Source organism: the organism of the source record quoted next, unplaced genomic scaffold (assembly GCF_019419815.1).
Source record: "Pyrus x bretschneideri cultivar Hongxiangsu unplaced genomic scaffold, Pyrus_bretschneideri_v1 Contig17, whole genome shotgun sequence".
In the NCBI taxonomy this organism is placed as follows: Eukaryota; Viridiplantae; Streptophyta; class Magnoliopsida; order Rosales; family Rosaceae; genus Pyrus; species Pyrus x bretschneideri.
Window position 1 is genome coordinate 3,815,882 of NW_025999468.1, and position 12,570 is coordinate 3,828,451.

The window sequence follows — 12,570 nt, forward strand, 5'->3', positions numbered from 1 at the left end:
ACCCACCAAGGGAAAAATCGTCATTTCACACTTACAATACAAATAATTCGAGACAGGCTGTCACAATCAAAGTGGTTCTTAAAATTGAAATTCGATCAATGTAGTCCCTGAATATGAGTGTTGAAAATCAATGTCGTCATTCCATTAAATTTCTGTCAAAACTTCTGTTAGTGGCTGATGTGGCATATATATGGGACCTAATCTAATTAAATATTCCTAGCTATTCCAGCTAGTTCTTGCCGAGCCACATCCACTATTGTGAGGTCCGATTCCTCCCTCCGTCTGCAACCCAGCTGTTGCCATGTCCACGACGTCGAGCCCAGTCATGGTGTTGTTAGGGTACAATTCAATTCAAAACTTTGTTTGTTCAGGTTTGATTATGGCAATATATCTAAGAAATTATTTCATCGAACGTTTTTTTCCCCTGGATCCAGGAATAGTGACATGAACTAAATGTCCTATCTAAGTCAATGAACTCAATCCGAATAATCCTAACAAGTGATGATTTAGACGAGATTCAAAATTTTTGAACCACGAAACGCTTTTGTTGGTTGGTTAATTGGTCAAATTTTATTCATGAAAAGGGTTGAGTTGGTATTAGGCTAGATACAACAAAGTAATTCTATTAGATTTAATGTACTTATTAGACCTAATAAGTACCTTGTGTCAAAATTGAGAAATTCTATGGGCCCAATCATAGACACTCTAAAATCCTTTTTCAAACCTGCTCCCATTTCGAATCAGTAGATAGATAAATAAACACATCTCACTACACTGATCATGGGCGTTCGTGTTGACTAAGGGGGACAAAGACCAAGAAGGGGTTATTTATTAGCCAAACATTCTTGATATATCTTCCAATCTCATAGTCCCCATGCAAAGGAAAAAGAATTTCACGTTCTTCCTTTTCAAGAGATGAAGATTAGGAAAAGCCTATTAACTGCAGCTTTCTCCAAACCTCCTAGAAAAGCATTTGTATTTAATACATGTAAATTTACGTATTCTTACTTTCATGCGAGTATATATATTTAATATAAAATGGTAATTGTATAAAATAAATGTAAGTATTGTAGCCAATTTCCAAATTTCGAAAGTATTGTTACTCACCTCAGTAATTTATCTCCACACCCACTCTAATGCAATTAATAATAAGGGAACTTTAACGAAAAGCTCCTGGTACTGTTCACTTTAACGAAAAACCACATTTTTATATTAAAAAGTCAATCATAACACTATTCACATTACCCTTTATTTTGTCCTTATCGTTAAAACTCAAAGTTTTCAAACTATTTTCATTAGTTTTCCTTAATAATAATAGGTTTTAGAAATACTTGCATACCCAGGGGGATGAGCATATTCCATCGTTTACAAATAACATATTTTTACCCTATAAATTTCATGTCGAAACCATAAGAATAAAATATTATATTTTCTTAAATTCCATTATTCGTGAGTAAACATATCCTCTCAAATTAAAAAGAACTATCACTACTACGGTCTAGTGGTATGTAAGTGAGAACTTTTAGGTTCGATTATCTTTAAATCAAGTTTCAACTAAATTATTATGCATAACTCACTATAAAATTTAGCCCGCACTGCATTTTTTTAAAGGAAAATTAATAAAAATGACTTAAAAACTTTGAGTTTTATCGATAAAGACAAAATAAAGGATAAAGTAAATAGTATTATGATTAACTTTTTAATATAAAAATATAATTTTTCGTTAAAATAAACAGTATCAAAGTTTTTCATTAAAGTCGTTTTTTTTTTAATATAAATAATATCGAATGTAATAAAAGGAACTTACATGTGGTTCGTGGCGCGCGTTCTGAGTCCAATATTGTTCTGTAAATCGGTTGTATCTGTATGTGAGTAGCTCCCACTCGCATCGAATTCCCCAGCTGCTGAATCAAAACCATAAACCATTACCCTTATGCTTCCTCCTTCGGTTTTCTCACGTTAAAATTTGATCCAATTCAGTCCTCCTTTGCCATCTCCATTGACGACGGTGAGCTTCTCCGCCGCCCTCCCTCCTTCCCCACAACCACAATCTGCAACCAATGGTGAAAATGTAGGTCTTCGATCAAAACCAAACCAACCCATGAAGCTTCACAAGGACTACTATGGCTACTGCTACCCCAACCAGTCTCAGAAAGCCGCTTTAGCTGGCCTCCTGGTGGTCCTCTTTCCGGCCTTCCTGCCAAACCTCTTTGGCCCATTAAGCCACGCTGCTCCTTCCATCTTCTCGGTAAGTTCCTTCCCACTAAACCACTCTCACATGTTTGAAGCTTTTGTTAATGGAAATGCTTAATTTTGTTGAATAATTGTTTGACTGAGATGGGTTTTTTTTGCAGGAGTGGAATGCTCCGAAACCCCGGCACTTGCGCCTTCTAAATCCGGCTTTACTTCTTCAATCTGTCAGTTCCATTTCCTTTTTTTTTCCTTTGATTTGTTGTTTGCTTATAAACAGTTGATCTGATTACATGTATTTACATATTGGTTTTGAATTTGTGTAGTATGTGGATCAACAGAGCAAGCTTTGGGCTCCGTTGCCCAACCAAGGATGGAAGCATTGCCCTGAAGAGCCTAATAGTTTATCATGTGAGTATTGAAGATAAGACCACATTATATGTTACATTGGATTGATTGTTATCTGATGTACTTCCGCTCATTTTCTTGCAGCATCGCCAAAAGAATCTACCTGGTATATTCAGGTGTTCCTTGACGGAGGCTTGAACCAGAAGAAAATGGGGGTAAGTTTTGAAAATTTTGTGAGGGAAGTTGTGCTATAACTTGTAATATTATAGCCAATTAGGTGTACAAAATGAGGTTGTCTAATTTAATTTATTTGGTCTTTTTTTTCATAAAAAAGATTTGTGATGCAGTTGCTGTTGCTAAAATTTTGAATGCCACTTTGGTTATTCCACACCTTGAAGTTAATCCCGTGTGGCAAGATTCGAGGTATATAGTGAGTATGCTAACCTGGAACCGTTCCTAGAAAATTATTATTTCTGTCCAAGGGGAGCCATTGATGTGAAACTCCTTGTGCTTTTGCAGCTCCTTTGAGGACATTTTTGATGTGGATCACTTTATTGAAGCCCTACAGGGTGAGGTTTCTATAGTTAAAGCCCTTCCTAGTGAATTTTCTTGGAGCACTAGGGAGTATTATGCTACTGGCATAAGGATTACTAGAATAAGAACAGCACCTGTTCACGCTTCTTCTGATTGGTATCTGGAAAACACCTTGCCCATATTGCAGAGGTCAGTAAATGCTTTGACCCTTTATTGAGCAGAAAGTTGTTGTATCGTATACTATTGTCCATATCATATATGTTGTGTGTCCTAAAGTTTAGATTCCATCTTGTATTGGACCATGCTGTGTATCATTCCCTAAAGTTGTGATCGTGATAGCTTGTGTTATAAACTTGGACATTAGTTGTCATCTTTTTACCAGGGTAAATAGCAGAAAGAAGTTGTCATAACAAGGAAAGTTTTGGCATGGTAATATTATATAAGGGACATGACTTTGGGAAATAGGTTGTTTGGTTAATGTGCATGGCATATAGTTAGAACTTAGTAATGCATCACAGAAATACTTCTGTATCTGCATGCCAAGGCATCAGGTTTTCAAGTTACATTATCTGTTGGATTTTAATAAAATAACTGTGGACGGATTGAGTCAGTGTTTCAAAAAATTCAATACCATAAGCAGAATTCATTATAGATTTTTGCACCTTCAGAAGAGATCTCGAAGGGAAGGTATATTGAATTACAGAAATTGATTCCCGTGTACCTCTTGCTGCTCCAAGGCCAGAAAGATAAGAGGAACGAATTCAAGACAGTCATTTGTGGATGGAAAGAGCATGGTTTTCTAGGTTTAACTTTAAGCCAGAAATATCCTTTGGTTTTATGTTAGAGTATCTTTTCTGAGCACAACTTGAGCTACCAATCTGAATTATATGCCTATGTTTCAGTACAATAGTTTGCTTTTTAGGATCTAAATTTTAAACGAATATCTTTTCATGACTTAAAAGGTGCTTCACTGCTACAGATATGGAGTTGCTGCTATCTCCCCATTTTCTCATCGTTTGGCCTTTGACAAATTGCCTCAAAACATACAGCACTTACGTTGTAAAGTCAACTTTCAAGCTTTAGCCTTTGTTCCTCATATCAGGGAATTGGGAGAAACCCTTGTTAATCGTCTCCGCTACCCTCCCAATAGAAACCCAAAAGCAGGTAGTGACTCACAGGACAAGGCAAATGAAATTGAGAAACAGGGAGCTGGGAAATATGTTGTTTTGCATCTTCGCTTCGATAAGGTATGTTTTTAATTAGCTTTAGATCCTTGGCATGTTTGATTATGTAATCATTTCGGAGTATTGGGGTTAATATAAGTTTTATGAAATATATACTGTACAAAATGATTTTTGAAGAATCGTAAAGCTTTTTCTAAGAATCTTAATTACATCTGCGGGATTAGTATTTCCTATTAACTTCTTTGCCTGCACATACACACAGGACATGGCTGCTCATTCAGCCTGTGATTTTGGTGGAGGTAAAGCTGAGAAACTCGCCCTTGCAAAATATCGGCAAGTAATCTGGCAGGGTAGGGTCCTAAAATCTCAGTTCACAGATGAGGATTTAAGAAATCAGGGGCGTTGCCCATTGACTCCTGAAGAGATTGGATTGCTGCTAGCAGCTTTGGGCTTCAACAATACCACCCGACTCTATCTTGCTTCTTACAAGGTTTGTCTTAAAAGCAGAATGTCTTTGCTGGTATTTAGGGTCTAATGGCAAGGGGCTCGTTTGTTGATGTTTTTGTTTTTGTTTTCGTTTGTAAAACTCGGAATAGTCTTAGTTAGATATTCTCCTTATCTTCATCTCTGTCATTTTCATTTCCCGCTCTCTTCAATTGAAACAAAAGCAAAAATGTTGACAAACGAGCCCCAAGCGTTTCATGCAATTCCTTAGGTTCCTTCTCAATAAATGTTGACATCATGCCTTCATTGTGGTTTGAAATTGGAGAAGCAATTGTATGTTCCTTTTTTTAGGTTTACGGCGGAGAAGCAAGGATCTCGACTTTGAGAAGATTATTTCCAGATATGGAAGATAAGAAGAGTCTTGCCTCTGCAGAGGAAAGGGCCAAAGTTGAAGGCAAGGCTTCTTTGTTAGCCGCAGTTGACTATTATGTGAGCATGCAAAGTGACATCTTCATTTCTGCTTCTCCCGGAAATATGCACAATGCACTGGTAAGAATATCAAGTTCAGTACTCGGTAAATACTTATCTTCTTTAAGATGGTGAGGAAATAGTTCCGATTATCCACATCATCAATTCTGTCATTGTAAATAGCGTGTTTTTGCCCTGTTGTAAAACCAGTGTTTCACTGGAGAAGAATTGTGAGCTGACAGGATTAAAAATTGTTTCGTCAGGTGGGTCACCGGGCTTACATGAACTTGAAGACTATTAGACCAAACATGGCGTTGTTGGGCAAACTTTTCGTGAATAAGAGCATGGAATGGTCGGATTTCCAACGTGCGGTTTCAGATGGGCACAAAACTAGACAGGGGCAGATGAGGCTGAGGAAGGAGAAGCAGTCGATATACACATACCCTGCTCCTGATTGCATGTGTCGAGCTTAATGAAATTTTGTATAGGCTTCATTTGAGCTAATTATTGTACAGTATGCTGCTTCTTATGTATTGATGATGCCTGTAGGGCAAGCACTGATTCTTGCCGGTATTAGGTAAAATATTTCACATTAATTAATCATAACTGTTACACTGTGGGTATTTATACAAGACTATTACAGCTAGCAAATAAAGATTACTTAATCTCTAAGTATTTCCTCTTCCTGATGTAATTACATTTGTATCCTTAATATCCCCCCTCAAACGAAACGGGGAAAGTTGCAGTTGAAGTTTGGAACGGAGAAACAGAAATCTGGGCTTGGACAGAGCCTTGGTGCAAATATCAGCAATCTGATCCTGGGAAGCCACAAAATGCACAGAGACTTGATTTGCCAGAACCTGTTCCCGAATGTAATGGTAATCAAGCTCGACATGTTTGGTACGAGCATGAAAAATGGGATTTTTGGCTAAGGAGAGAGCAGAGATATTATCACACCATAACTGGGGAGAACGAGGAAGAGGATAAGTGAGATCAGTAAGGAGTTTGCAGAGCCATGTGAGTTCTGCAGCAGTGTTAGCAAGAGAGCGATACTCGGCTTCAGTGGAGGAGCGAGCAACAGTAGGTTGCTTCTTTGCACTCCAACTGATGAGAGAATTGCCAAAGTAAATGCAATAACCGCCTGTGGAGCGTCTGTCTAAGGAGCAGCCTGCCCAATCTGCATCAGAGAAGGCACGTAGAGACAGAGCCTGGGAACACTTAGAGAACCATAAGCCCAGGTCGATAGAACCCTTGAGGTAACGCAGAATGCGCTTCACAGCTTGCATATGGGAGATCCGTGGAGTGTGCATGAACTGGCAAACCAAATTGACAGCAAAACTGAGATCAGGGCGAGTCCAGGTGAGATACTGGAGAGCACCAACGAGAGACCGATATTCAGAAGCATTGTCAAGGAGGGGAGAAGTGTGATCAAGCTTAGTGGTGCTGAGAGGAGTGGTGCAGGGCTTGGCACCTTCCATGTGCGCCTTGGTCAGAAGATCTAAGATATACTTAGTCTGATTGAGAAAGATACCTGAAGAGGACCGTTTTACTTCGATGCCAAGGAAGTAGTGAAGAGCACCAAGGTCTTTGATGGGAAAGAGAGCACTGAGATGCGATATAACTTGTTGACAGGCTGCAGAGGAAGGACCAGTCACTAAAATATCATCCACATAGACAAGGATGAACACCAAAGTGGGAGATTGCTTGATAAACAATGAGTGATCACTCTGAGAACCTTGGAACCCAAGAGAAGATAAAGCCGTATGAAGTTTAGCATACCAGGCTCGAGGGGCCTGTTTGAAACCATAAAGTGATCGGTGAAGATGACAAACATGATGTGGTTTAGATCGATCTTCAAAGCCAGGGGGCTGCTGCATGAACACAGATTCAGTGAGAGTGCCATGGAGAAAGGCATTGCTTACATCGAGCTGATTGAGGAACCAGTCATATTGAGCAGCAAGAGTGAGAAGAAGACGAATGGTGACAGGCTTGGCTACAGGGCTGAAGGTTTCAGTGTAATCCAAGCCCTCTTGCTGGTGAAAGCCTTTAGCCACTAAACGGGCTTTATACTGATCAATAGAGCCATCGGGTTTTCGTTTGATCCGAAAAACCCATTTACAACCCACAAGATTGGGAGACGAAGAGGATGGGACAAGGGACCAGGTACCTGTGTTGGTAAGTGCAGTAAATTCTTCCTGCATTGCCTTTCGCCAATGGGAGTATTTGGAGGCTTGGGAGTAGGTTGTAGGGATATAGTCAACAGCAAGATGGGGAGGAATAGGATGCTTGGTGGCAGTGAGAGCTTTAGGTTTAAAGATGCCGGATTTTGATCGGGTTTGCATAGGGTGAAGATTGGTGGGGGCTGGAGACTGGGAGGAATGAGAAGGAGAGGGATCTGCAGGGGGAGATAAGGGGGTAGGATGAGAGGATAGAGATATGGAATGGGAGAGAGAGGCAGGATTCACAGGAGCAGAGGGAGATGAGGGTGAGGAAAGAACAAGAGGTGGGGGATGATAGGAAAAGGTAAGAGAAGAGGGAATGGAAAATGGGGAGGAGGAAGAAGAATGGACAGGAGGTGATGAATGGGAAGGCAAGGAATGAAAGGGAAAAAGGGATTCATCAAAGATAACATGGCGAGAGATATAGATTCTGTGAGAAGAAGGATGAAGACAGAGATAGCCTTTATGATTTAGGCTATACCCCAAGAAGACACAAGGTTTGCTTTTTGGATCGAGTTTGGAGGATGTGTATGGCTTCAACCAAGGAAAGCAACGACAGCCAAAGACCTTGAGAAATTTATAATCTGGGGTTTTCTTGAAAAGAGACTGCCAGGGAGAAGGCCGGGAGATAGTAGGTAGCCTGTTGATTAGGTAGACAGATGTAGCAAAAGCTTCAACCCAGTAAGTATGGGGTACTTTAGATGCTGCTAAGAGAGTTCGAGCAGTCTCAACTATGTGCCTGTGCTTACGCTCAGCACACCCATTCTGCTCAGGAGTGTGAGGACAGGTGAGTTGATGTTGAATGCCAGAGCTAGATAAGAACTGAGAGACAGCAGTGCTAACAAACTCTCCACCAGAATCTGAACGTAAGGTAATAACTTTGGAACACAGAGAGTTTTCAACAAGTAATTTCCATTGCTTAAACACAGTAAGTACATCAGATTTATACTTCAAAGGATAGAACCAGCAATAACGAGTATAGTCATCTAGAAAAATGACATAGTATCGAAACCCCTGATGAGAAACAGATGGTGAGGGGCCCCAAACATCCGTGTGAATGAGTTCTAGAGGCTTGCTGGAGGTACAAGTAGTTCGTGAAAATGGAAGTCTGGAACATTTCCCTAGTGCACAATCTGAGCAAAACATTTTATTTAAACGATCAACAACAGCAATACAGGATTGAGAAGCCAACTTATTGACAATCTTCACAGAAGGGTGGCCCAATCTTTGATGCCAGATGTGTCTTGGAGCTTTGACAGAGGCAACTAAAGCATGAGACGAAGGAGCAGGTAATGATGCTGCAGAGATTGGATAGAATCCATGTTGAACTGGACCTTTAAAAAGCATCCTCCCCGAAGAAAGATCCTTCACAGTGAAGTGAGTGGGATAAAGATGCATAGAACAGGAATTTTCAAGTAGAAATTGATTCGCAGAGAGAAGATTATGCTTTAAGGCAGGGACATGTAAAACATTCTTTAACAAAAAAGAATGAGTAGAAGTATGTAAAGAGGATGCACCAGAGTGGAGAATGGGCAAACCTTTGCCATCTCTAATATACACTTGTTCTGGACCAGTATATGGTTCTGAATTCTGAAGATGAGCAGTCGAATTCGTCATGTGCGAGCTAGCACCAGAATCGACGATCCAGGTAGGATTAGGAGGGGAAGTATTAGCAATCATGGCAGAATGAGAAGCTTTGCCAGTGTAGTGAGGATCCATGCGATGGGGACAGTCACAAGCTTCATGGTCTGGTTGGCGACAGATCTGACAGAATAACTTGCGAGGAGAAGAGTAATGTGGACGAGAACCACGAGAGAATCGTTGAGTAGGATTCCGAGAGTAGTTATTCCGGCCAGTGTTGTGTTTAGAATTGCCACGAGATTGAAAATTACCCCGATTTGGACGGCATTGATTAGTAAACCCTTGAGAAGCATGCGAAGCAACAAAACCTTGAGGAGGAAAATTTGCAGGCAACGGAAGAAGACCAGCAGATGAATGATACGCCTGAAGAGAGGCAGTGGAAACAGGTTTCTTCCGATTATTGAGCTGAATTTCCTTACTAAGAAGTAAGCCATGCAACTCATCAATAGTGGTAGAACCAATACGAAACTGAATAGCATCAACAAATGAGTCAAATTCGAGAGGTAAGCCATGAAGTGTGACTGAGATGAGTTCTGAATCCTCCACGGGAGCACCAGCATTGGCAAGGGCATCTGCAATTTCTTCAATTTGTTGAAGATATTGAGCAGCAGTCAAATCACCTTTAACAAGACTGCGAAGACGAGAACGAAGCTCGTGAATGTGCGACTGAGAGGCAGTGGCGAGGCGCGATTCCAGTTTCGCCCAGAGTTCTCGAGCAGAGGTCACGCCAACTGTGTAGGGAATCAAAGATTCAGAGAGAGTGGAATTAATCCAAATGAGGATGTTCTGATCATTCTCAAACCAGGTAACATAGTGCGGATTGAGAGTTGCAGTGCGATTGCCAGACGAATCAAGAAGATATTTGGGCGGCGCTACCAGAGATCCGTCAACGAGACCGGTAAGATTATACCGGCGGAGGATCGGAGCAAACAAAGCACTCCAGGTGAGATAGTTTGTAGTTGTGAGCTTGATTGGAACCATATATCCAATGTTCTGGATCGTGATGGAAGAAATTGCAGAATTAGGGTTGAGAGATGCATCTGGAATCGGATGAACAGGAGAGGCCGATTCGGAAGATGGAGAGGCAGTAGTCGCCATAGCTAAAGATTGAGAAGAGATCGCGATGAGGAAACACGATCAAGATCAAGATCAAGAACCGATCGAAGAAAAAGAGGAAGCAACGCAGAGAGAAGCAGGAAAAGGGATCGAACGAAGGGTCGTGAGACTGGAGGCGAGTGATACCATATTAGGTAAAATATTTCACATTAATTAATCATAACTGTTACACTGTGGGTATTTATACAAGACTATTACAGCTAGCAAATAAAGATTACTTAATCTCTAAGTATTTCCTCTTCCTGATGTAATTACATTTGTATCCTTAATAGCCGGCAGTGGAGAGATTCAATGACAAAACCACCATTCGTACCACGATGCCGACACTGACTGTTCCGTTTAATACAGTGAATTTTTTTGGTGCTACGAGATTCCAGGCTTTGAGTAACTTAGAACTAACATTTCAGCACGCTCTCATCAATGTCTTTTTGTAAGAGTGCTCCTGTGCTCACCCTTTTGCCTTATGTTTACACCCATATCAAATTAAATATTTTGTTGACAAATTTACCCTCTTGCACGATGACCTTGAAGGACATGCACAAAGACTTGTAAATAAAATTAAAATTAAAATTGAAAATGGTAGTTCTAATATAATTATTTAATAGAAAAAGTGAAAAAGTTGCAAAAAATTAAAGTTATTTTAAGAATAATGGTGGGTGTGAAAATAGTATTCCATTGTTTTTATTTTTAATGGTGGGTGGCAAAGTAAGAGTTTGTTTGGATGTACTTTCAAATGACCGAAAACTTTTTTGGTGGAAATGTTTTAGAACCAATCTTTAGTAAAGATGTAAGTAAATCCTAAAAAAACACATAACTAATGTTTTTTGCAGCCTTATTTGGCTGTCAAATGGGCTTGATGGTTCTATAAATTAAGTTGGGTCACGACTCTGGTTAATTTAAATTGGAATTGGGCTGTCAAATGGGCTTGAAATCCGGGCCTTTTTAGATTTAGAGCCCAGTCCAGCCTTTTTTGGCCTGTTTTCCCAAACTATAACCGTCAAGTCAAACTATCAAATAATGGATCCATTTTATAAAAAATAAGTAAAATTAAAACAAGAAACAATAATTTAAAACAATAAAAAAACACCAATTGACACACGCATAAGTGTGTGGCAAGAGACTAATTAACCATAAAGAGAAAATGTACATAACACAAATTATCCAAACCTAAACATAAAAGATAACACACAACTCGATTTTCATCGTGGAACATAAAATACAAAAAAATAAAATAATTTGCACTAACATCAATACTCCTTAATAAATACAGAAACTGCCAAAAGAGAAAATAGTAATACAATAAACTCGATAGTGTAACTGTGTAACTATTTATGTGGAGTATAAACATTTTTCGTTCTTCTAACTATCGACTAAGGTTCTAAAAGGCGCTAGTTGCTAGTTGGGTGACAAGCAAGAGCCTAGCGTCTAGGCGTCTAGGCAGTTTTTTTTTTTTTTTTTTTAAATTTTAGTTAAATTTATTATATAACATGTAAATAAATGTCTACTTATATTTTAAAACAGAATAACACATAAATTATAAAGTATAAAATATATTGAAAACATAGAAAACAAGCATATAATAAGAGTTCATCTTAGTATTCATCATTTTTCTTACAATTTAGGGCTTGTGGTTGTAGAACGGCTGTAAATTAAATTGGGTCACAACTCTGGTTAAATTAAATTGGAATTAGGCTTTCAAATGGGCTTGAAATCCGGGCCTTCTCACTCAGAGCCCAGTCCAGCCTTTTTTTTCCATTTTCCCAAACTATGCCGTCAATCGACAAAAAAAAAAAACAAAAAAAAAACAAAAAAAAACTAGACCGTCAAGTCAAACTATCAAATAATGGACCCCTGTTATAAACAATAAGTAAAATTAAAACAAAAAACAATGTAAAAAACAATAAAAAAAAGTCTATTATCATAAGCGCAGGCGTGTAACAAGATGCTAGTTAATTATAAAAAGAAAATGTACATAACACAAATTACCCAAACGTAAACATAAAATAGGACACACAACCTGATTATCAATGCGGACATAAAAATACAAAAAAAAAAGGCACCAACATCAATACCCTTACTATCACTTAGTATTACGGTCTAATAGTATTCCTTTTCATTTGTAAGTGAGGTCTTGATTAGATTCTCATCAAAGGCGAGTTTGAATTACATTATTGCTAACTCATTGTGAGGTTAAGTCTACCTCTTCCCCCTTAGTGTAGATAATATCAATTGTTAAAAAAAAAAATTAAAAAAAATAACTTCAATACCCTTACTAAATACAGAAACTACCAAAAGAGAAAATAGTAAGACAAACTAGAGAGTGTACACTTTATATGTGGAGTCGGTAAACTTTTTTCGTCCCTCTATCTATCCACCAAGGTTCCAAAAGGCACTAACCGCTAGTTGTGTGACGGACATGAGTCTAA

The 12,570-nt window shown here is 39.0% G+C and overlaps 1 protein-coding gene across 2 annotated transcripts; it reads left to right on the forward strand.

The window, feature by feature from the left end:
• Window positions 1-1,815: 1,815 nt before the first annotated feature.
• LOC103964943 (O-fucosyltransferase 31) lies at window positions 1,816-10,510 on the forward strand. 2 transcript variants are annotated; one of them, XM_048581459.1, is made up of 11 exons: window positions 1,816-2,248; window positions 2,355-2,417; window positions 2,517-2,601; window positions 2,683-2,771; window positions 2,873-2,961; window positions 3,058-3,261; window positions 4,052-4,319; window positions 4,519-4,746; window positions 5,052-5,249; window positions 5,432-5,734; window positions 10,416-10,510. In XM_048581459.1, the coding sequence occupies exons 1-10, from the start codon at window positions 2,102-2,104 to the stop codon at window positions 5,639-5,641; spliced, it is 1,581 nt and encodes a 526-aa protein (XP_048437416.1). In that variant the 5' UTR covers window positions 1,816-2,101; the 3' UTR covers window positions 5,642-5,734; window positions 10,416-10,510. The 2 variants fall into 2 exon arrangements, with proteins under 2 accessions (XP_048437416.1, XP_048437417.1); XM_048581460.1 differs by having other exon boundaries at window positions 2,683-2,753; window positions 5,432-5,739; window positions 10,421-10,510.
• Window positions 10,511-12,570: the final 2,060 nt, after the last annotated feature.